Source organism: Cyprinodon tularosa, unplaced genomic scaffold, assembly GCF_016077235.1.
Source record: "Cyprinodon tularosa strain WSP-4 unplaced genomic scaffold, ASM1607723v1 ctg355, whole genome shotgun sequence".
Lineage (NCBI taxonomy): Eukaryota > Metazoa > Chordata > Actinopteri > Cyprinodontiformes > Cyprinodontidae > Cyprinodon > Cyprinodon tularosa.
Genome location: NW_024039069.1, coordinates 1,330,044 through 1,356,460, shown reverse-complemented (window position 1 = coordinate 1,356,460; position 26,417 = coordinate 1,330,044). Strand labels below are relative to the sequence as shown.

Below are 26,417 nucleotides of genomic sequence, written 5' to 3'. Positions count from 1 at the left end.
TGTGTTTATTCCTCTCTTCATCAACAACAAACCATCTGGATTCGGTGATATTTGAGCAATGTTTGCCTAAATTAAAGGAGGGGGACCATATATTTTAGCTTTCTAATAGTGTGTATGAAAGCTTTCCAGTAGTGTGTTTGAGAGCTTTCTAGTAGCGTGTATGAGAGCGTTCTAATAGTGTATATGAGAGCATTCTAGTAGTGTATATGAGAGCTTTCTAATAGTGTATATGAGAGCGTTCTAGTAGTGTATATGAGAGCGTTCTAATAGTGTATATGAGAGCATTCTAGTAGTGTATATGAGAGCTTTCTAATAGTGTATATGAGAGCGTTCTAATAGTGTATATGAGAGCATTCTAGTAGTGTATATGAGAGCTTTCTAATAGTGTATATGAGAGCGTTCTAATAGTGTATATGAGAGCATTCTAATAGTGTATATGAGAGCGTTCTAATAGTGTATATGAGAGCATTCTAGTAGTGTATATGAGAGCTTTCTAATAGTGTATATGAGAGCGTTCTAATAGTGTATATGAGAGCGTTCTAATAGTGTATATGAGAGCGTTCTAATAGTGTATATGAGAGCATTCTAATAGTGTATATGAGAGCGTTCTAATAGTGTATATGAGAGCATTCTAGTAGTGTATATGAGAGCTTTCTAATAGTGTATATGAGAGCGTTCTAATAGTGTATATGAGAGCGTTCTAATAGTGTATATGAGAGCTTTCTAGTAGTGTATATGAGAGCTTTCTAGTAGTGTATATGAGAGCTTTCTAATAGTGTATATGAGAGCTTTCTAATAGTGTATATGAGAGCGTTCTAGTAGTGTATATGAGAGCGTTCTAGTAGTGTATATGAGAGCTTTTTAATAGTGTATATGAAAGCTTTCTAGTAGTGTGTATGAAAGGTAAAGCTTTTCACCAGTTTATATGAACAGTTCTCACTACTTTGTATGAGAGCTTTTGAGTAGATTATATAAGAGGTAAATGTTTTCACTAGTTTATGTGAGAGCTTTTACTAGTGTTTGTGTGAGGTTTTCAGTATATTATATGGAAGAGTGTAATTTAATATGTGTATATGCAAGTTAATTCTGATTTATGTCCCTGGGGGCACCTCATAGAAATATATGCAAATGTGTTAAAAGCTCAAATAAAAACGTGCATAAAGAACCTATTTAATCGTTTCATCCATAGTGGTCACAATAGAGAATACCTATTCAAAAGCTGTTTTCCTTCACGTGTGAGCAAGCTGATGTCATACACATATATGAGCCTCTTCTTTCTATTCCATCTAGCCACTTAGTATACTACCACCTAAAGGGCAAGGACAGGGAGTGCATGTTCACACATTTCTTCAAACCAAATGCTCTCTTACTGATATCTTGACAGACCATGTATATGTTGATGGCATTTTAAAAAAAAAAGGCTGTTAAAAGCTATTATCTGTCATTATAATGGGCACAGTCTACTGTGCATCCTAGGAAGGTAAATCTGCTCTTTATAGTTTTTGAAATATTTCACCACATACTGTACATTTTCAAGCTAAACTAAAGCAATATTTTTGCAGATTAGTTCAATTGTTTTGTTAGTTTGTTTTGAATGAGCACATTATACAGATACCAACAGGATGTCTGATACAGCTAACATCTAATTGTACTTGATAAATAATTGTTCCACAAAATATGGTATTATCATTTTTTCATTTTATATTCCAAACTTGTTTTGTCTGTTTTGAGTAGACAGTTGAAAACTGATTAAATGTATAGGTTTAAAAAAAGATTTTGAATATATATATATATATATATATATATATATATATATATATATATATATATATATATATATATATATATATATATATATATATATATATATATATATATATATATATATATATATATATATATATATGTATAATAATAAACACACTTGGAATAGTAAGTATAAGACAGATATGTACATAAACTAAATGTTGATTTCTGTATATTACCCTTCTGATTTTTGTTTGTTTGAAGTTGGTCTTCCTTAATAGTTTTTCAAAACCTTCTGAGATGGATAAGACCTGATAATTTCTTCTAAGGATTTGGCATTTTTCTGGTCATTTGCAGTCCAGCACCTTTCAATTCATTTGAAAAATGACTCACATTTTCTTTAATGATAGCTGTAGGTTCTGTTTGAGTCTGTCTACCAAGCAAGAGCTTTTTAAAAGACCATGGAAAAATTTGGCTGCTTGGATGGAAAGCTAAGGGTATTGGGACAGTATAAAAAAAGCAACAAGAATGTAATATGTGAGAAGGTATTACCAACTGGATGTGCTCTTCTCACTAAATCCAAATATCTAAACCCCTTCAGCACATGAATCATTTGTTCTAAAACTTTGTTTGAAATATACCCACTTCCCATTTTAAAAATTCATCTCTCTTTCTCTTATTCATCTAACCCTCAATGTAATGTCAGAGTCTCACTGTCTGTGTGTGAAATACTCAAGAAGCAACAGCTCAGTAACCACCTGCCTGTGTGCTACTATGTACCTCTATTTCTGATGTTCATCTTATTATTTTCACCTCTCATGACTGGGTTAGCTAAAGCAGAAGGTAACAATTTCTAGAGTGTTTTTTACGCTGTTTTTAATACCTCAATTAAAATTATGAATAGAGCAGAAGGGAAAGTATTTTAAAAAGGCAATGAGGTATTCCCGCAAGAAAATGTTCCTGTTGCAGCCAAAGTGGTACATCTCTATGATCAGTAAAACTATAAAACACATATGGATGAACACCCATGAGTACCTGTTCATCCAGCCATGAAATCCAGTCCATCACTGTTTCGCTCCAACTGTTGTTATCTGTCGATGCCGTATCCCGTGTGGAGCAGTGGCATCTTGAGTCAGCAGTGCAGTGACCTATAAGAAGCCATTTTTCCCCTTCCTTTCCCACATCGCTCCATGATTTTGTTTAAAAATGAACATCTCCCTGTGGATGCAATTACAACCCTATTTTCAAGGATGTACGCTCCATAACTTTTGCTGCTTTTGCTTTAATTAATTTTTTCAGCCAAATGGATTTCTTCAGAGAATGCTACTTTTCTATTTGTGCTGAGAATCGCATGTTGTTTTATTCTTGCCTATTTAGTTTTACTTTCATCTTTTTTTTCTTGTATCTTTGCAGAATATTAAAAATGTGACATTTCTGTCAATGGATCAAAGAAAGATATTTGCTTTCTAGATCCAAATGTTTAATTCACAAATATCAAAAAGTAAAGCATAACTAATAAAACTAAAAACAAATGAAATTACTACATGATAGTTTAAAAAAGATGTTTCAGACAGTGTCTTAAACATTATTTGCAAATTATATTGCAAGCTAAGAAAATAGTCCCAGGTTTACTAATCCTCATTATGGTTGCATCTTTTCTGATGGTGGTGGATGGGGGGGTGGGGTCGTTAAAGATAATTTCTCTCAACTTCAATAAATACCATGAAACAGATGGCATGACCTCCACCTGTAAGTGTCAATTACAGAGGTTACCCATCATTTTGTGTTTAAAGCTATCAGTGATATTGCCACCATGAATGCATACTGTACACGTTTCTCACATCCCAGCACCCAGAATTTAAGAGTGGAACCATCAATACTTGAATGCTTTTCCTCAAATAAATTCTTAATGGAGCTTGTTAAACCAAACAGAAGAAGGTGACCGGAAAGTTGCCCCTTACATCACACTCTGATTCTGATCATTGAAGCACAACGAAAGGTTTGAGAAAGAAAAGAGCTGCAACTCACCAACGGGAAAGACAAAAGATATCTACCCAACTAACAAACATCGTGAGGTCACATATTTGTATGCAATCCAGGTATTGCGTCATTTCCTGTTTTGATTGTTGTAGACCTACTTCCTCTGGTGCTGCTCAGACTCGCCAAATTCCCTTTCCTGTGATATCTCTAAGTTACTCTTACTTTCCAGACATACTTTTAAATGCAGCTTTTACTGCTGCACTTTCCTACTGGGTTATGCTCACACAGCTTTTCTGGTAGTAAGGTTTAGCTGGACTAGGCTAGCACTTGTCTAGCACAGACATGGCTTTTCTCTCTGACCCACCCCCCCCCCCCCCCCCCCCCCCCCGACCGTTTTTTTACTCTCTCTAAGTCTCCCACTCCTATCTGCTACTCTTTGTGTCAAATGTTCAGTTCTTGTTATTTCTCTGCTTCCCTTAGTGATAATGGTACTTCAATTCATTTCAGTTTATTTATATAGCCTCAATTCATAACACACATCATCTCAAGGCACTTTACAGAGACAATTCAACCAGATCATACAGCCAGATTGGTTCAAAGTTTTCTATCTAAGGAAAACCAGCTGATTGCAGTGATTCATTGACTCTTCAGCAATTCCTCACACCAAAGATACATGTAGTGACAGTGGAGAGGCAGACACAGCCAGGCAGACAAGCTCGGAGACAGGACCATATCATAGGATGAGAGAGAGCACATACAGTTAGTAACAGTAGGAGAAATAGTTCTGCAGTGAAAAACAGGCCAAGCTCCTACATCTATAAATGTTATCCATTTAATGTGTAGCATTTTATAGTCCTGACTTCGGACTATTGAACATCCAGGATTTAGTGCAGGTGAAGCGGTGAAAAGATTGGAGCTTAGCCCAGGGACACATTCACGTAGTGGTCCTGCAGCAGTTAAAAAAAAAGGCAGTAACTCGAAAAGGGTGATGGTACTCAGCATGCATAGTTCTAGATCTTAGCAGATCATTATCAGATAATGCACTAATACATTTTAAAGAATCTGTTCCACTTTATATCTCTACTGTATCACTAAATAATACTGCAGGTAAACATTTCATTTATTCCCCTTCACAAATGTATGATTTTATTGATGAGGACACTAGCTCTCTCTATACTGCTCTGGACAACATAGCCCCTTTAAAAAAGAAGAAATTTAAAAATAGAAATATTGCTCCTTCGTTTAATAGAGAGCTGTGCACTTTGAAGCAAAATGCTGGAAAACTGGAGATAAAATTGCAGTCTACATGCCTACAGGAATTCTACCTAATCTGGAAAAACTGTTTGCTGCTGCATAAAATGACCTTTCACAAAACAAAAGCAGCATATTTCTCTACATTAATAGAGGAAAAAAAGAATAATCCTAGATTTCTTAACCCCTGCTCTAAGCTGTAATGATTTTATGAGATCTTATAAATAACATTGATTCTATTAAAAATAAGATCATTAGCGCCCTTCTAATGACTGGAAGGTGAAGTAGCATTTGAGGTAACTATGGAATCTGACCTGGGTTTGGACTGTGTGGATCCAGCTGAACTTTCAGGGTTAGTAAAATTATCTTCATCTAAGCCTTAAACTTAGATGAAATAAGTTATTCAAGGGACCTCCTCCATTTTAGACATGATTAATCTATTTGTGCTTCAGGGATATGTACCACTGGCTTTAAAGGTGGCTGTAAATGAACCTTTACTTATGAAACTGTCTGTTGACCTGGCTGTGCCTTTCCTGGACAGGACCACCTGTGGAGCTTGTGAACAGTTACCTTTTGTTTATTTGCTACTTTTTGTATTTCTGCTTCTATCTTCTATTCTGGGGGTTTCTTCCTGTTAAAAGGGATTTTTTCTCTCCCCTGTCGCTACATGCATCCTCAGTGTGAGGGATTGCTGAAGTGTCAATGACAAAATTCAGGCAAACACTGTCGCAGCAAGCTCATTCAGGAGGACCATGTCTTGCAAATCAATAACCTGATGTAATCAACTGGTTATCCTAATAACATCCTAATAATCCTAATATCCTAATAATAAGTAATAGCTCTGTAAAGTGCCTTGAGATGACATGTGTTGTGAACTGGTGCTATATAAATAAATTGAATTGAATCCCAGTCAGAAAAGACATTTACAAATACACAAATAGCATCCCACATACACACTTATGAAAACCACTACTCTTACACATACAGACCAGACATTGATACATATTCTGTTGCTGTGAAATTGCACATTCCAATTGCTATAACACAAAACATAATGTATTACAAATGATTATCTGTAACCAAAATAAAAGAACTAGCATAAACAAACAGAAGACTGTTGGTTCCCGTCACTCGTGGATCCAAGGGTAAAGGTGGACAATACAGCAAGAAATTGACAGATTCTTAGATTTTTCTTGCCGTTTTGTGATTGGATATGACAAAATAGCAAAAAGGTCAAGATCATCCAGTCCTTCACATTTTACAATCACACAAGTTCAGTTGAGGGGTTAAACTTTGATGTATTTAGGTGTCAGTGTGTGAATGTGGGTTCTAGTCTGTCTGGGATCATCACATGAGTTTATAACAATTTACAGATTTATTACCTATAAATGTTATTTTCATGCCTTGCTTTAACCATTCTATCTCTCTTATTATCTTTTTTTATATTCAGGACTACAGAGTGAATATTTTCTTGAGGCAGCAGTGGAATGACCCCAGGCTTGCTTACAGCGAGTACCCTGACGACTCACTGGATCTTGACCCATCCATGTTGGACTCCATCTGGAAACCTGACTTGTTCTTCGCCAATGAGAAAGGGGCCAACTTTCACGAGGTCACTACTGACAACAAGCTCCTGCGCATCTCTAAAAACGGCAACGTGCTCTACAGCATAAGGCAAGTGGAGGACACGCTTGGTCTTTCTACTGTTAAAACCCACCAATTTTGGATCTGTTCTTGCTTCAACACACCCAATTTTGCAGAATGTCATGACATTATAAGGGGACAATTTTACTATTTGATTCAGCATGGCAGAGCTGGCAGATTTTAAAACCGAAGGTGAAGAGTTGGGCACGGCTGGTTTAGAGGTTTTTAGACACAGTTGTTCAAACACTTCACTGTAGATTTTTCTCTTAAGGATCATTTCTAAAAACAAACACACAGAAATTGCTCTCAACAGGTTAGTAAAATATTTTTTAATCTTTAAGATATTTCATTTGAGCATTTGGAACAGAGTAATGGGTGATAATAACATGCCTGAAGGCCCCTGGGTCACATTTCAGTGGATTTTGCTGAGACTGAAAAACTCAAATTGCAATGGATAAAGCTGATGTTATACTTGAACAGAAGTTACATATTTGCTGACAATATGATTTAGTAAATTAAGAAATCCACCACCACCACACACATTACCCTTCCCTGTCCCAAAAAAGTTCACAGAGCTAACAGAGCATCCATGAGACAGCATTCAACTTTCCATACACTGCGTTTCTGGTTTTATATTGTTCCCCTGGCTTGACAATGTTGAACACTTATCCCATTTTGGGACTGTTTTGTGTTGTCCTATTCAGTACATAATTATCTGTAGAACTCATAAATGAAATTATATGAGGTCATGAAAGTCATATATTCACATTAAGGGACTCTGTTTCTCTGCAACAATATCTAATAGGCTGCTGATGCTGAAATATATCTCCAATATATTTTCAATGTTTTCCAGGTCTTGATTTTGGCCAATAAAGATCACTGACCTCCAGGAAAAAAACACTTCATTGTTCATAAATCAAAATGTTCTTGAGCAGTAGTTTACAACCTACTCCTATAAACTATTTTTTTAATTAGGAGATTACTATAAGTAATCCTGAATCCAAGAACTGTATTTACATTTACCACAGTTGCTTATCATTCAGTAAATAAACAATACTGGAAAGATTGATGGAAATGAAACAAATTGAATAAACTCCTTTAAATAGGCAGAAAAGTTTTTATTCTCACTTGTGCTGGTTTTTGGCTTTTGTGAAAAATGCGAAAATGGTTAATGCTCAAAACAAGAGATAGAAACACTTTTTTCGAATTAGGTCTGACAGAGAACTTCTTACCCACATGACTGATTCTGCTGTCTGCATCCTGGATTTTCCTATTAAAGGTAAGCTGGTATGAACGATGCTAACAGCAACTTCTAAATAGAGTGTGCACGAGGACAAATGGGCTTGTGCATGCTCTTGCTCACGTTTAAAAGGAGATCCCTCTTGGGAGCTGGTACAGGGTTGTGCATGTGCATATTTTTTTTAGGGCGGGATCTTTTCAAATTTCGCAAAAATCCTCTACTATACCTTCAAGTATGTAAACATGGCTGATATTACTAAACTGACATGTTCACATAAGAACAACTTCCCCAATGGTAAAACATTTATTAAACTTTCCTCTGTCACTGATCCATGGTCAGTGCTAGATTACAGCTTCTACATCCTGCTTAGCACAAAGTCACATTTCTTTTCTTTTTAACTTGCTTAGCTTTGCTTAAAATTAAATTTTCTGTTGAACGTAAACTTGGCTACAGATTAGAGGCTCTAATGTTAATTTATGATTGCTGCTTTAACAGCACTCAGCCTATATTAACTTTACTTATAATGTTGACATACACTTTGACACATGATCTAAGTCCTAGAAACAGAGGATACATATTTTGTTTCAGACTGGGTTCATAAGCAGGCCTTGATGCCTGTTTTACAATGCATAGATAGTGATTAAGAAGTGTTTTTTTAGATATCCAGATTAAATTAAGCCTTGAGTCAGTTTCACAAAAGTAGGAACACATACACTTACCGGCCACTTTATTAGGTACCCCATGCTAGTAACGGGTTGGACCCCCTTTTGCCTTCAGAACTGCCTCAATTCTTCGTGGCATAGATTCAACAAGGTGCTGGAAGCATTCCTCAGGGAGTTTGGTCCATATTGACATGATGGCATCACACAGTTGTCTCAGATTTGTCGGCTGCACATCCATGATGCGAATCTCCCGTTCCACCACATCCCAAAGATGCTCTATTGGATTGAGATCTGGTGACTGTGGAGGCCATTTAAGTACAGTGAACTCATTGTCATGTTGAAGAAACCAGTCTGAGATGATTCCAGCTTTATGACATGGCGCATTATCCTGCTGAAAGTAGCCATCAGAAGTTGGGTACATTGTGGTCATAAAGGGATGGACATGGTCAGCAACAATACTCAGGTAGGCTGTGGCGTTGCAACGATGCTCAATTGGTACCAAGGGGCCCAAAGAGTGCCAAGAAAATATTCCCCACACCATGACACCACCACCACCAGCCTGAACCGTTGATACAAGGCAGGATGGATCCTTGCTTTCATGTTGTAGACGCCAAATTCTGACCCTACCATCCGAATGTTGCAGCAGAAATCGAGACTCATCAGACCAGGCAACGTTTTTCCAATCTTCTATTGTCCAATTTCGATGAGCTTGTGCAAATTGTACCCTCAGTTTCCTGTTCTTAGCTGAAAGGAGTGGCACCCGGTGTGGTCTTCTGCTGCTGTAGCCCATCTACCTCAAAGTTCCACATACTGTGCATTCAGAGATGCTCTTCTCCCCAACTTGGTTGTAACGGGTGGTTATTTGAGTCACTGTTGCCCTTCTATCAGCTCGAACCAGTCTGGCCATTCTCCTCTGACCTCTGGCATCAACAAGGCATTTCCGCCCACAGAACTGCCGCTCACTGGATGTTTTTTCTTTTTTGGACCATTCTCTGTAAACCCTAAAGATGGTTTTGCGTGAAAATCCCAGTAGATCAGCAGTTTCTGAAATACTCAGACCAGCTCTTCTGGCACCAACAATCATGCCACGTTCAAAGTCACTCAAATCACCTTTCTTCCCCATACTGATGCTCGGTTTGAACTGCAGGAGATTGTCTTGACCATGTCTACATGCCTAAATGCACTGAGTTGCCGCCATGTGATTGGCTGCTTAGAAATTAAGTGTTAACGAGCAGTTGGACAGGTGTACCTAATAAAGTGGCCGGTGAGTGTAAGTTACAATGCTGATCTATTATGTGCCACTACCTTGGTTTAGACCAGGCTAACAGCCAGGCTTGCTTAGTCCTGGTGCCTTATCTGTTGAGTTAGTGGTCACACCGATCAGAAAACAGTTTTGTGATCAGTGATCTGTTTTCTGATCTGTGTGTTTTGGTTATATTATCAGCATACATTAAAATATAGCTCATAGGTATTGTTATACAGTCAGGCACTGAAATAATTCTAATATGGCTATAGTAGATTATACTATTATTAACTTTATAATTATCAATCCGTGCTTTTTTACTGTTCAACTGTGTTTTTGAAGATCAGCTTTTGAAGTTGGATTGAAAGGGCTTTAATAGGCTATTGCATGAGTTGAGTGGATTAGAGATATGGCTGATAAAAAAGCAAAGCTGTTGTCGATAAACTCAGGCTAAGTAAGTAGCTCAAAACGTGTGTCCTCCTTTCAATGGTGTGCCCTTTTTTGAATGACATTGTAGACAATGAAGCACTTGTTTGAGGAGGCCTTTCTGATGGCAGAGTATTGCAGGACAGGTCCTACCCATGGACTGGGTAGGACCAAACAGAACAAAGAATGGAGTAATAAACTGATTGGGAGCAGGTTTGGACAGAAGGATCTAGAAGGGAGCTAGGGGAAGGAGACTGACACAAGGTGGCAACAGAGGGTAAACAATAAATACATAGGAACCCAAATACAACCAGAAAACAACTAGAATAAGAAAAAAATTAAATTAAAACCGATAAAAACTAGAAAAGAAAACCTAAACAGAACCAAAAAGTGCAGAACAATGACAGGTAGGACTTATTTTGATTTTCAGGATATTCGTTTTATAGATCTCTTAATGAACAAGGAGATTTGAGCGAGAGCTTGAAATCTAATTCTCTTGTAATATTTTAATCAAGAGGGATTGAAAAATTATTTGATCTCTCTTGAGAGACAGTTTTACTGGAGCTTTTTTTCTTATTTAATTCTTCCTTCTCTCAAGTTTTCAATGTGTGGCATCCTGTCTCCAAGTTACAGCCTCCTTCAGCCAACAAACCTTTCAGCCCGTCTGTGTTTCCTTCTTGTTGCTTTTACTGTATCTGCTCAGGGCGGATGAAAAAAGCACCGCAGCACCGGTGGTAATCTACTCAGTCCTGTTAGTATTCCAGTGGTGTCTCTGATCTACTATCAACCTCGGCTTTCACCTTCATGTCCAGCAGGAACAGTAAGAAGATTGTCCTTTATAAATATCGTCAGAGCTCAGAGGCACCTTGCGCTCTTCCTTTTGTGCCTCTCATTTTTAAACTTGACATCGTCAAAATGAGCTCCTCTGTTGATCAGCTCCATCTCAGAGGTGATGTGGCAGAAAGGGATATTAAACCATCGGGGGTGGGGGGGGGATGAATGAGGGGGGTGTGAATGTTGTTTACTCTGTTTTTGATGTTTATCGCTGTAGAAAGTCTACATTGATGCTGCATTCTCCTTCGAGAGGAAAGTGTTTCTTTGAGATTGGATGACCAGTTGTAGATGCAGGCGTAGAGCTGATATGTTGTTCAATTTGTGCAAGTCGAGTGCTGTATCAGGATGGAAAATGTATATTGTGCAGGTATATAACCTTCTCAGATCAAATTAATTTGGTATTTTATACTAAAAGGACTCAAGTTTACATATTTTTTTCTCTAAAAGCAGACAATAATGCAGAATACAGTACATAATGTGTGAGACGTGCCTTACCTATCCAATTCCAGATGATTTTATCTTTACAAGTGGAAAACCAACGGAGAACATGATGTGAAAGAAAGTAGGATAAATGTACAATTTTCCGTAAGCAGTTATTTCAGCTTCAGTTGTGCAAAACAATTTTGTTTTTATCCTCATGACAAACTGACCCCTGCCAGTGAAATGAAAAAAAAAATATTTTGCATGTTGAAAGCCTTCTTATCCATTCACCTGCTCCACCAGCAATCTCTTTTGCTTCATCTGCTGACTTGGTGCCGGTCCTCTTTCAACAGCAGCAGGAATAAAACAGGACTGATTTTGAATCCATCTTCCTCCGTAAAATTCTACACATTTAGGTATCCCACAGCTTGCTCGGAAAATCTTTCACACCCTCACGTCCTTTATTCCATAAACAACCCCAGCATAATTTAACTATAAATGATTTGCTGTTTATGTAACCATAACTATCATAATCATTTTATAGAAATACAGGTTTGAAGAAATTAATTTAAACTTCAATAAGAAAGAAGTTTGGGGGGGATTTTCCGTAAACTCAGAGGATAACACAGGATCAGAGGTGTTATGGATTACAAGCTGTGGTGGTTAGAAAAGGGCACATACTTTGTGCAGAAAATTGGAAAACCACAGAGGTAAACGACTACTTAGAAAGTGGGACATCTGTGCTGGTTAAATTATGTGAGCAAAACATACTCAGCATCCTGTCAAGGATTTGTAAGGATGTGCAGACGCAGCAAAGTTTATCTGGTGCATCAGCCGGACGGGATGGGAGAGTTGTCGCAGTCGGTGTCCGGTCAGAGAAGAACAGAAGGACTAAAGCTGAGGAGTCAACTCAGCTTCTCCTAGTGGGGACAGCCTCATAAAGTCTAATTCTGCAGACACAGATAGTTTTTTTTTTTTTCTTTACTGGATTAAATTATCTTTTTTGTTATGTTGAACAAAGTTTCAGTTTTAAAAAGTACGGAAGTGGGCAAAATTTGTCTTAACATAATTTGCAGCTGTGTTTAAGTATGAAAGGCGCTTTATTTTAGACTCTTTCCCAAATTAATAGACACAGTTTTCTTGTCTACTTTGTTAGTTTAATCAAATAAAACATACATTTTTACAAATAGTTTATATACCCTTATTTTGGGGGGATTGGTTTGCTATTTTTCCTGGTATTTTGCCCTGGGAACACTTTTCCTGGAGCTTTGGGTTCATATTCCTGTTTCTAAGAACAATTTCACTTCATGGAGTTTGAAAGGTTTACTTTGTGGAACCTAAACTTTTGAATTATTTTACAAAACTTACAAATTAATTTTACATGATTTATGTGGTTTATTTGTAGTGCCTCAGATGTCATTAAAAAGTTATTTGACAGAAAATTTGTTTATTAATCTTCAAACCTAATTAAATGAACGTTTAGGTGAAATTTTGAGGCTTTGCCAAACTGAAAAGCTACTTTCTAGAATTTTTTTCAGAAATGTCATATTATTCTTCAGGCTGCCCTTGAATATATGGCTTTGTTTTATAAAAGTGACATATAGTGAGGTTCTATACATCTGATCAGTAGCTTCTCAGAACCTGCCTCCATTTACTGAATTTAAGGGTTATGACCAAAAATGTACAGATCACATTCAAAGAACTTTTAGATCTCTAGGGATCACAGACACAGATAGCTTTCCTTTCCCCCAGACTTTATATTATACTCACTGTAATTTGCCAGGATTGAAATCCCCAAGCTGCTTCCCAGAGATTGCAAGATACTATTTTGAACCGCCAGGTAGCATTTTGCGGTTATAGTTGTAACTATAGATGTAACATGTTACTTTCACATGTTACTTTCCTTTAACTACTAATGCATCTTACAAACTCTTACCTGTCCAGTAGTTTTTAGAGTTTTCCTGGGTTTTGCAAACATTTATCTGTATTTTCAACTCCCTTGATTCAAATGTTACAATTTTATCCATTATTTTTTTCAATACTTATTTAGTTTGTGAGTCAAAAGAATTGCATATGGAATTAGGGCTTGCTTTCACACTTTGTGTAAAAGGGAGGTTATGAGAAGTATTTATTAAAGTGAGTCTTTAAATGAGGAAAAATTTTCCTTCTTTAAACAGACTAATTCTATGTTCACACCGCAATCAGCAGGTAGCCTATAGCAAAAACGTGCATGCTGCTTCATTTGATGCTTGTACAAGTTTATTTCTTATTTGCAGCTGAAGCATCTTTGCTGCTCTAGTTGCGCAGTTGAAAAGTGGCTCTGAGGCACGTTGGGAGGAGCTACCCTATCCTTTTTTTGCCTGTAACAATGGTAGCTATATTTGCTGTGATCGGTGGGTAAAAAGTAGTTTTAATATGTTTTTAAGTGCAAAAGTCCACTGGAAAACTTAATCTATGCAGTCAGTTCATCAAGATTATGATCCTGCCTTCAAATATTATTTTGCTGTCTGAGCCACTCAGACCCCATACACCGGCGGTGCGCTGTCACTGGAAATCCCGTTCAAAGGCAGCATCTGGCCCGGTTGCCTCTTGCCAGTTTTCCGCTACTATTTGCAGCAGCTGGCACCCGAATAATTAAATCAAATATATTTTGCCAGCAGGTTTCAACAATTTAAGTTAAATTAGGCGTTAATTAACTTTTTCAGAGAAGTGATCACAGTGATCTGCTTTAGCACTGCTGTGACTGTCTCCCTGCCAGCTCCCAGATCAGCTTCTCTGATTGGTTGATGTAGCGCGTTGAGCAGGAAAAGTTCAAGTTGTAGCATAATGCTACGTTCAGAACGCAAGCAGCAGGGGCAGCAGAAGCAGCTAATTTACATGCAAAGCCAATGGTTGACGCGCATCAAGGCACAGCAAAACGTCCCAAAGCGCGCTTTGAGCAGCGGGAGCAGTACGTCTGAGCAGCTGAAGCAGCGTGTCCTGAGCTTCTGAGGCACACAAAGCGCTTCAGAAGCAGCAGCTGCTGGAGTTAGAAAAAATTGCTGGAAAAATTTAACATTTGCTCCTCGAAGCGCCACATCAACCAATCAGAGAAGCTGATCTGGGAGCAGGCAGGGAGACAGACACAGCACTGCTGATGCAGATCACTATGATCACTCTTCTGAAACTATTTATTAAAGTTAAATTAACTTCAAATGTCGAAACCTGCCAGCAAAATATGTTCGATTTTATTATTCTGGTGCCTGTAGTTTCATTTAATTTCATTAAAAATGCCTTCCAGCCACTGCAAACAGTAGCAGAAAACTGCAAAGAGGCAACCGGGCCAGAGGCTGCTGTTGAACGGGATTCCTAGTGACAGAGACCCACCGTACAACCGGTTTGAGCAGCTCCAACAGCAAAATAATATTTGAAGGTAGGATCGTAATTTGGATGAACTTCACAGATAAAGTTTTCAGGTGGACTTTTTTACTTAAAAACATATTAAATCTGCTGTTTACCCACTTATAACAGCAAATATAACTGCCATTGTTACAGGCAAGGAAAGGATAGGGTAGCTCTTCCCAACACGCATTAGACCACCTTTTGACTGCACAGCTAGAGCAGCGAAGATGCTTCATATGCACGTCAGAACTAAACTTGTACAAGCATCAAAAATTAAGCAGCACGCGCGTTTTTGCTGCTTCTGCTGCTTGCGGTCTCAATGTAGCATAAGATATGTCTAGATGAGATGCAAATACAAAATCTGAAATTTTCATATACATTCCAGCCAATACTAAATTACTGATCTGTATGTTTCTTTCAAATATGCAGAACTGGTTTTTGTTGTTTTTCACATCTTAGCAACATCTATTTTACATTATTTACATGTTATAATGTATATAAAAGAAAACATTTTTAATTATCTTTAAAAACATCTGAATTTATTATGGTGGTATTTACCTGCCAGGTTGAGGAAAAGAGAAAACTTTTAAGATGTTTTTGTTTTCGCTTAAATCTTGTTTGTTTCTTTGTGCAGAATAACTCTGATCCTTGCCTGTCCGATGGATCTGAAGAACTTCCCCATGGACGTCCAGACCTGCATAATGCAGCTGGAGAGCTGTGAGTATCAACACGCACTGAAGCACAGGCATCAGCCAATCAATCGCTGTGATGACAGGTTGAGGGATTGGGCGTAGATTTCTCTGCTGCCTTTCTATTCTCTTAATGGACCGAGGGAAATCAGCGAAAGTACACAGAGAGGCTGTCAATGCATCTCTGAGAACTATGTGAATCTACACAGATCAGCCACAACATGGAAATTGAGAGCTGTCAGTCTTAAACCAAAACCTTGTCTAGAGGCTTTCTCTCAATGGGACACATTTCAAACACCTTTCTCGAAAAAGACAAAAAAGCTGCATAGTGCAAATGTTCTGATTCGAGCATCAGCATTGGTTGTAAGTTTGAAAAAACTAGTTTTTGCTGTGGAACTCTTCCTCTTAAACCCCTTCTTTCTTGAGATTTTTGCTGGAAAATAGGTAAAAACAACTATTCTGTTGGTAGCAAACACCAAAAACATGGTTTGGTTTATATTGATTATGGATACAGGAGGTAAAGGTCTTGCTGTGACTCAGCAAGGACCAGAAAAATCATCATCCTTCTTAAATGATCTACATGTTGGTTCAGATTTTTTGACCCTCTGCTTTCTTCTACAGTTGGCTACACTATGAATGACCTGATCTTTGAGTGGGACGAGAAAGGAGCCGTGCAAGTGGCAGACGGCCTGACGTTACCTCAGTTTATACTTAAGGAAGAGAAGGATCTGCGCTATTGCACCAAGCACTACAACACAGGTATACTTATTTTCAGTTTCAAGTAGGAAAATATCTTTTCACAGAAAAAAAACATTGTTTAGGGTTACTTTTTGTGTGTGTATCTTTAGTTGGTTATTAAAAACCGTACAGTAAAGAGATGGAATATTAAGTTGTATTCGAAAAAAGGAAAAAAATGTAAAGGCAGGTTAATAAAATAAAAAGGAAATGTAAAGAATTTAAAGAGCAATAAGGACATAAAAAGGACAGATCAAAACAACAAAACTGGAGGTTGAAGCTGCCGATGGGGACAGACTGGGGGCTGCCGCTACGCTCTGTTTCTCTCTCCATGAGATGTTGCTGAAAACCATCTGTCCACTCCAGCCCACATGTCTGACACTCCAGAGAAAATCCAACAGAGACAAAGATAAATATGTTTTAAAGCTGGCTGCGGTACAAATACACAAAACAGAGAGCTCATTGGTTTGGATATATTGGGGGATAATGCTCAGAATTGTGACTGATTGGATCAGGTCCCATCAGACTGAACATTTTCATTTCATGCTTATTGAATATCCTGTACAAACAAGAAATGTTTGTAGAAAAAAACAATAGAAAAGATACAAATGCATTTCATTCTACACGTTTGAACATTTCGGTTTTCAAACGGCACAAAGTGGGATATTTTCAACTGATTTGCATTATTTTTCCAAGGTTCTTCCTTGAACTTTGTTCCTTCAACTCTGTTTGTTTGACAGACCCGCTGAAATCTTAAAGTTGTTGAGGAAAAAAAAGGTTTCAATGAAGATTTGGCTGATTGGAATGTAAATATAAAAAGGACGATTTATGTCTCAAATTTCCATCTTCAATGTATAATATACAAACACAACAAGTGCAGATCTAAATTTTAATATAATATAATGTGAAAGAAACATTGATTTATGTTTGTGATTCTGTTCTATTAATACACAAATCCAATGCCAACTTTCTATTGATTGATTTCTAATTTTAAATATTATGGTTTAAGACTAATGAAAACAAATCAAGTATCTAAACTAATAATAATAATTTAAGAAAAACAATAATTTCAAAAAATTACTGTTATGTGAGGGGCCACATATTCAAGGAGAAGAATGTAGACATTTTAGTTGTCCTTTTTGTTCGTGATACATAAGTGATACATAAATGCAGAAAACCTCCCTTTGAAAGATCTTTGGAAAGTTGTGCCAAAGGCAAACATCTTAGACTTTAGATGATTATGAAGAAAACCCATTCAAGGGTTTATGGGAGACTCACAATGTATCGGCTGGAGTCAGAGCTTCAGGAGCCATTTCCTGCCAAGGTTCTTCTAAACTGGAGACATTTGAGGTCTGTGGTTGTTTTCAGAAAAACACCAGCTTACCATTAAGTCGTAGGAAATGTCGACTGCTGGGCCGTTGACTGGTCTGGACCTCAGTAGAGAGCCATGAGGGGGGCTGGGGTCCGGTCAAGGCGAGAAGACGCACGGGGCTGCCGGTGTCCAGGTTATTGTCACCGGGTCGAGTTCGATCACTCCATCCCCCGCTGGCTCTCCGCCCTCAGCTGTGGTTCCCAAACCAACCCCGGAGCTGACGACTTGGTTCAGGTGCTCGGTGTGTTTCGACTACGTGCTGCACTGTAGCCGATCAAAATCCCGGACAATTTTGAATTTCCCCCCGGACATTTTTTTAGGTATGAAAAGTAGGACACGTCTGGGAAAAAAGAGGACGTCTGATCATCCTACCATATCAACACTTTCGATGTTTCAGTAAGTGAGTGCTTCACTCATTGTAAACCAACCAATCAGCGCAAGTTCATCTAAATATTCATGAGCATACCATAAAAGGTAGAAAACCTGTCGTTTCATTCTAGGGCTTTTAACCAGGCTTGAATTAGGGCACATAGAACAGCAAATATGCCATTTTCAGTCCAACCAATGTTACACACCCTATTCAGAGACCAGCACCAAATACCCTATAGCATCATTCTATGACCCCTTTAATAAATGCTGTTTTCTATAACACCCAGATTATTTGTAGGAAGCTGTTTTAGTTTTTCTATCAAAATGTAAAGGTTTCACTGGTAGTTTTCATTTTCAATTTCCAAAGAGCAATTTTATGCAAATATACAAGGTTAAAATCTGAACTTTTGGTTGAAGCTTTGCAGCTTTTTGCGTCAATGCATTGGTGGCATGATAAAAAGAACAACGGGCAGAGGGAGGGAGCTCATTAGTAAGCAGTGGGACAGCAACACTTTCATCAAGAATTTTGTTAACATGAGCTGTTTGCTGTTACTGGAACAGAATGAAGATTCTGAATGTTCTTGTCAGCAAAAATTTGCCCTAAACCCCTCTTTCCTCTTATTCCTCTTACTGCTCCAGTGACATAAATTCTTTCAAAACTGTTTACCTCCCCTGCTGTTGCTCCTCTGCATCCCTGGTATCCCATCTCAGGGCTGCTCCTCTGTGGCCATTTGCTTTGTGTGACGGCATGTTTGTGTGAGTTGGAGTGCAGGGTTGAGTGTGCACTCAGCTCACTGCCTCCTAATCAAGCATTAAGAGGGAATTAAGGTGTCGTTTTCCACAGATTTATTAGCTGCAGTCTATTGTGACACTGTGGAAGAGGGGGCATTTTCTCTGTATCCATCTCTCTCCTTCAACCTGCCACTGAGCATTTTCTTTTCATTTCTTTCCATCTCTTCACTCACCCCCCAGCTCCTCTCCCCATTCCACAACCCACTCACACACACATAGAAACCCCTGTTTGAAATACTAATTACCGTTTCTGCTGCATTGCAGGGGGCTTTTGTTCTTTGGCTGACAATATGTTTGGGATGTGAAAGAAGTTGTTAACACCTACATGGATCAGAGAGATGATCCTCTTTTCACATTGTTTTGAGCTAAAGTATAAACTACATCAACATGTACATTTCCGTAAGGAGTTTCCTGAATGAGAGATACTACGAACCTTTCTAATAAGCCGACAACATTTTTGTTTTTATCAAAATAAAACTGAATGACAGCATGAAACTTTCCTATTAACCCTGACCCAATAAAATTAATCATGTTTGTGGAAAGTAAACTACAAGATAAAGTGTTAAGATAGCCTTATCTACTTCTTTCATCCATAGATAAAATATAGAAATTTTGGTACCAGAATAAGTGCCTATTATCCCGTGAATAGTAGACATCTGTAATAAAGAGTGTTTCTCTTTATCCTCAAGTAATAATCAAACATTAGGTAAATTTATAAGCATCTGTAGTGCAGTTTTTTACTTAGTAAGCAGGTACACTGGTAAGAATAAGTCGTTTTCAAATTAATCTTTACTTTTTTTTGTGTGTAACATAGCTATCATTGCAGTCCAACTTTATAGGATACTACTTTATCTTAACCATTATTTTAAACTTCATTCAAAAAACACAGGAGGTTTTACACAGTCTGTTTATACATCTACTGGTGTAGAGAAAAAAAAAGGATTTTAAAATATGCACAGACATGATCACAGTGCAGTGTGAAGTTCAGTAGACACTCACAAACCCACCAACAGTGAGATATGGGCTCGGCTGAATAATTTCAATCTTCTTATCAGATGGAAAATATGGACAGCACTTAAAAGCTCCCAAGTGTATCACAGCTATAAATCAACCTCATGAACTCTCCTCCTCCTCCTTCCTCTTCCATCTCTCTTTTTACCCTTTAATGTCTCCATGCTCCTCTCATCCCTTTTTTTATCTTTGGTTTTTCCTCCAATTTGCTGCCTCTCCCATCCTCTCCGGGCTTCATGGGTTAACTCTAACTGATGGGACTGGCCTCCATTGATCGTCTTTGATTAAATGGATCGCCAGCCATCTTACTCTCTGGCTTTCTTTCACTTTATTATGGGGACCCAGTTGCTCATTACATTACCTAGAGAAACTGAAAGACTATAGCTGCAACAGCATTGCAATGTAAATAAGCTGCTGCATATGTTGATTAAAGGGGCCTAGTCATGTTCTATCCCTATACAAAATCAACAGAAAACACATATTTGTGTTAAAATAAACAATATATGCCAAGCATTCATTCCTATGGCATTTACCTAGTCCCTTTTGAGACCCCAAAAATATTTGCACCAGGTATATGAGTTACAGTAAATATTGTTCTTCATCATCACATCCACTGGCAGTACTTACTCACACATCAATCAATCTATCAGCTGCAGAGGCTTTAGGTTAACATGGGTAACCTTAACTTCATATTGCATTACAAGCACTACTTGAGTTTCGTCACTCATGGCATTGAATATGTTTTTGCATTTTTTTCCATACTTTATCTCGGACTTCCTTTTTCTTTTCACACTCCCGCTAGGAGTTGCTTTGCCCTCTCCATCCTTGGTTAGTGCATTTATGAGCACATTTAAAAGCACTCAAAAGCTTAAGATACAAAGAAATAGACCAAGCATTAAGTTTAAAACACAGAAATTAAATATGATAATCCAACAGCACAGCAAAATGTATCCAGGAAGTCTTGTATGCAAACAGAGTAAGCAACTGACAAAGAAATTCGTAAAGTCATAGTATATATCTGGACCTCTTTAAAGCATTGCAAGTTTGCTTTATGCTCATAAGCTTATCTTTGAATCTCTAAAACAGCTTTAACTCACTTAGTATGTCCCCCCAAGAAACAAATAATGCAAAAACGTTTGACTCTAATGCAATCACAATGAAACAATTCTGCTAAGACTAAACAACAATATGCATAATACACTACTTGAATATGTTGCCTGTTAAATTCCTTTTAGAAAACTTAGTGTTATGTGCAGATCAGCAGACAATGTGTGTATTTTTTTGCATGTTGGCCTTCATCAAAATGCAGATTAAAAATTCATACACAAATGAATGGGTGAAGGATGTGTTAACATGTAAACATAAACATTTAGCACATGTAGAATGATTTCTTACATCTGAAACTCAAACCTGGCTGCAGTTTTTGCATCTTTAATAGTAATTATGTAAGTCAGGATCCAAATGACTCTCAAAAATATCTGCTGTCATTATTGCCAGAGAATGAAGTATGGCTATAAGGCCAAGTCATGCAGAGAGAGATTCTATTTGTGTTTAAATATATTTGAACAATCAGACATAATGATAGTAAAATAGAATTACTAAAGAAAATAACTGCTCAAGCCAGCACAGATGAATGCAGCAGGACAGCAGATGATCTTTATACAAATAAACCAAATTAAACAATTAACTGAACTTAATATTGTGACATATTGAAAAAAACTTGAATCAAAAGAGCTTGTAGAAAGACATGGGCAGGGGGGAGTATATTTCACTTACTTGTAGCGACAGGGATTTTTTTTCTCCCTCCATTTAATAAAACATAACCGTGCTTTCTGCACGGTTATGTTTTATTAAATTATTATGGGCCTACCTACCTATATCGGATCAAGCTCCTGTTGGGAGGAGGTGGTGGAGATAAATCCTATGATTTAGAGACGTATCTGCTGTAAATCTATTGAGGCTCCAATGTTGGGGAGAGAGAGAGGGGAGCTGTCAATCAGAACACAAAGACAACTTTCTAATATTTTATCATATTTATCTTTTTAACTTAAAATTTAGTTATTTTATTATTTAGTATAATTATTCTTTTTTTTTATTATTCATATTTTATTATTCGCTATTTTATTTTATTTTTATTTATATTTGTTCCTAGCAGTTTGAGAAAGGCTACCTATGTAAGGTACACTATAAATACCATTTTTTAAATTATTATTATTTCTTTAATAATGACCATCATTAGCTCCAACTTCATGGCTTTGAACCTCATCTTTCTTTTAAGGTCCCTATTAAAATACTAACATAAGCCAAAGCGATTGGGATGGAACCAAAGTGGTTTACTGATTAAAATGTGTGCAGCAATATGTGTATATCACCAGCAAATTACACTTATTGCAGGTATTAAAAAAAAATAATAAGCATGCAATTTAGCACCCTTTATTTGGAATCTTTGAACATCAGCCCCATGAAGTCAAATCTTCGCCTAAGCTATTAAATGCAATTTGTTCATACATAATGAATTCGGGTGATTTGTTTTTTCTGTATGTCATGTTAAGTCACATATTAAATAATTAAAAGTCTTACATTTCTCTCACCATACCTTTTTGAATCGTTGTCATAGAATCTATATTTCCATGTCTTCAAGTTATTTATTGAATTTACTCTTTCCTTTTTTACTTTTGCTTCTTGCTTTTTAGATCCCCAACATCTTCACTTTTTTACCACCAAAATATGCAGTATGAAACAACAAGGACTAAGTTGTGTCATTGTGCATATTTTTCGATGTTACTGGTTGAATGTATGTTAGTGTATATGTTAGATTCACTATACAGCTAAATAAAGTCTTGAACTTCATCATTGCTATTTGTCTTTATAAATATTTTTTGGAAAATTTGTATTTGTCTTCAACAGTTTTGCATGTACCTCTGCATTCTTGAGGTACGGTTGGTTAGTGAGTAGCCTAATGTTCCTGCAATCAAAAAGCTGTTTATTAGATTCCACCTACTTTCCATCACAACTTGATGTGCCTCGAAGCCAGGCATTTACTGATCCCAAGCTTACCCCAAGATAGATTCAAACATAGATTTAGGTCAATAAAGTCCTTTTCTCTGTCAAGCAGAAATTTCACTCCCTTTAAGAATCTGTGGGCAGAGCTAAAAAAAATGTTTGTAAGTAAGACAACATCTAGAAAAGCTTTTTTGAGCGGAAAAAGTGAACACTGAGTTCTTTTGGATGCCAAAAGTCAAGCAACCTGATAAAGTCAACGTGTAGCAACTTCTCATGCTTCATTACAAATCTGCTTAAATCCTTGCCAAAAAAAAAAATATCCACAGAACATTTGGTGAAAAACTGTCATTTTTTAAGGGAGGTATAATGGGAAAGTAGCTGAAAGGTTATAAAATCGACATGTTTGAACCGCTGCCATGAAATAAAGGAAGGAAGAAAAAACACAGCGAGGATTATCAGTGTAGGTTTGGGCCAGAACATAATATTCCCCATGCCGTTTGCAGGAGATGTACTCATTCCGGAAAAAATAATATATTCAAACAAAAAAATCTGAAAGAGTAAAACAATCACACTTCTAAAAAAGAGAGAGAAATGTAAATTTGGTGACATGTGGTAGCATGTGAATATCAAATAATGTCTAAAGTCTTAAACTATTTTACTGTGCCAATTGATTCATTTTTGCATTACACAGTCGAGGTGATACAGTAGTTAAAAACTTTTGAAGGGATGTAGCTTAAGGATGCTTTTGCTATCTAGGCTGCAAAGCATAATGACCTACCGATCCGTTTAGTTTGTTCGTGTCAGAGTTTTAGTTTTATTCCTAAGTTGTTGGACTGAAAAAGCCACTGGAAATTCAGAATTCTTAGATCCATTCTCGTAGACCATCAATCAACTCCAATATGTGAAATACATTATGGCCGTTGGTTTTGTAAAATGTTATGAAAGTTAAATACATTAATTATTTATCAGGTGTGGTGTTATTTTCTTTGTTTGTTTTCATACATATTGTGCCATACAAAGTTGGACATGTATTTTTAATGCTTGAATATGTATAATTCTGCAAAGTACTCTTGGTTTGCTCTGCAAGTAAAACTGCTGTGTGCAACAATTAGAAAAATCCCTATAAATTTCGGACTTGCAACTGGCAGGTGTTTTGGACTTATAGCTCTTAACTCTGAATTAGTTCTTGCTATGCAGCATATTTTCAGAATGCTAGAACAATTCTCTCTATGCATAGTTTTTCCTCCAGATCGTGTACACTGATTTATTTTTATAATGACTTTTTTACATTGTCATGCGTAAAAATAACAAATTATTATTGTATTTGTTAAGATAGGGTGATTCAGAAAACGACTTATAATTGGAAAAGATCAGTAGGTTGTTTTTATGTATAATAATTCTAGAAAATTAGTTAACATTTAGACAGAGAACAGTAAGCAGAAAAAAGAAAACATCTGCAACGTTTTACAGCTTCTTGCCCGCATCTTTCAGTTTTCAGTTCCTGTTTGTGATCCCATACTGACTTCATGTTGTTTAGAACAGAGTTCCTTGAGCTGCAAAATCTGTTTACACAAATCTTTCTTCTTTTGGTAGCTGAAGACCCAACTCTGTCTGTGTATTAGGTGTAAAAACTCTTAAGCTTCAGAAAAAACTAAAGGATTAGGAAGGACTTTGTTTCCTACGTATGAGCTGGGAGATAACAAAATGCTGTGAACCAAGCATCAAGTACTTCTTTAACCCTCCCAGCCTCAGGACTCACAGTGCCTGTGGCACTCTGCAGCACAAGACCCAAAACACCTTTGTTTGAACTGAAATGAGACATTCTGTCTATATAGCCTGATTCTAAAAGACAAATAGGGAATAAGATAATTAAAGTGTTCGGAATAAAAAATGGGAATTAGAACATTAATAACTAAATTCGTAAAGACACCATATCTCCTTAAACAGAAACATCTTTTAATCCTGTGGTCTGCAGTAACATGTATTCAGTGTGTCTGAACTATTCATCAAAGTCGAGGAGTGGCAGCTCATTCATTTCCTTTTCTTCATATTAGCTTTACTGTGTTATTTTCTTCCAACTACCCATTTTTTTAATTATATGTCTGTTCTCTAAAACAGCAAACTGAATGAGACAAAATTATTGGCTTTGTTAGAAGAAAGCTAATCATGTAGGCATTGTGAATTGACACTTAAAAAATAAAAACAATCAAAGCTGAATATTGTTTAAAACAGAAGAAGTGTGGTTAGACATTGTTACCTTTTAGGTTTCCGATTCATTTTAGTAAATGATTAAAAACCTTTGGGTTAAATGTACTAATTGTGTTCAGATCTTTGCAATCTCAGACTCTATCCTGTTTAAGATAAAGTGTGCATTTATTTATTTCCTTCCTCCTATCCACAGTGATCTTTTTCTCCTTTTTTGTTTAACTATAAGGGCAGCGAGGCTTCAGATACTGCATCTGCCAATATAAAATATCTGTGTTTATGTCTTTTCTTGGATAGGCTGTACCTAAACAAAAATGTTGTCCTGTGGCTGAGTGACAAAGTAGCAATTGGACACTGAATTTAAATCTTTCAGATAAACGTTTTTTGTTTATGGTAATTTAAATGTTGCAATTAAAATGATTTGGAAGAGCACCAACTAGCTAGGTGTGATTGACGTGAGCAAAGCCTAAAAATATGTTTTTTTCTCAAAAGTTAGTTGCTGTTTTAGAAACCAAGGGCCGGATCTATCAAAGGTTTGCGTGTATAAAAACGTGAGCTATTTCACTGCGCACGCTAAAAAATGTACAAACTGATCTATCAACAGCGTGCTAAAAGGATTTGGTCTTTAAAACGTGCTAAATAGCGCCTCTTATCCATTTAGTACTTTTTCTGCAATGAATATGCAATATGGGGCGTTTACACACAAAAGTGCGTCTTGTGGGAGGAGAACATGTAAATATATTAATTTAGCACTCGCAAAGTGATTTATTAAACCTGAAAGCAATTTTGCTAACGGTATCTGACTCTATATTTAACATGTTTCAAAAGAAGGTGCAAATGGTCTGTATGCGTAATTGCGCACACATGGCAGCGGTTATTGTCGCAAGAAGGAGACGTCGAAATGAAGCAAGGAGACGCAGAGAACGCATTTTTTCACTCCGTGTGAATATTTTTGCAATGAAGGAGGAAACGATCATCAAAACATTTCGTTAATCCAGCATTGCCATTTTGGAGCTGTTGGGGGAACTCCGAATGGATTTGGAGCCAGCCACAAGGAGGACCCACGCAATACCAGATATCACAAAACTCCTTGCAACGTTGCACTTTTTTGCCTCTGGGTCATTCCAGCGTACGGTTGCAGTGAGAGCTGGGATCTCCCAATCTGTCCGAAGTGCTGTCCGACGGGGTCGGGGTTCTCCCCCTGCGCCTGTGGAGCAACATGCCAATGCTGCGGGGATGCATAAGCGCAGTAATCTCATCCACAGTCACTTCTTGTGAGCCATTTGGTATGTGCATTTTTCTACAGGCCAATACAAAACACCTGTTTTTTGTTTTTTTTACTGCAGTGAAGTAGAAATTCAGCCACATACCACCTTAGGTAATAAAGGTTGCCAAAGTTTTTTCTTTATATATA

General features: G+C 37.2%; 1 protein-coding gene across 2 annotated transcripts in view; it reads left to right on the top strand.

Annotated features, from left to right (window-relative positions):
- Positions 1-26,417, top strand: part of glra1 (glycine receptor, alpha 1) — a 167,665-nt gene that overhangs the window by 105,945 nt on the left and 35,303 nt on the right. For both annotated transcript variants that reach the window (XM_038295419.1, XM_038295420.1), the window contains 3 exons: positions 6,428-6,651; positions 15,462-15,544; positions 16,138-16,275. In XM_038295419.1, the coding sequence (XP_038151347.1) occupies positions 6,428-6,651; positions 15,462-15,544; positions 16,138-16,275 (445 nt within the window). The remainder of the gene's footprint in view (positions 1-6,427; positions 6,652-15,461; positions 15,545-16,137; positions 16,276-26,417) is intronic.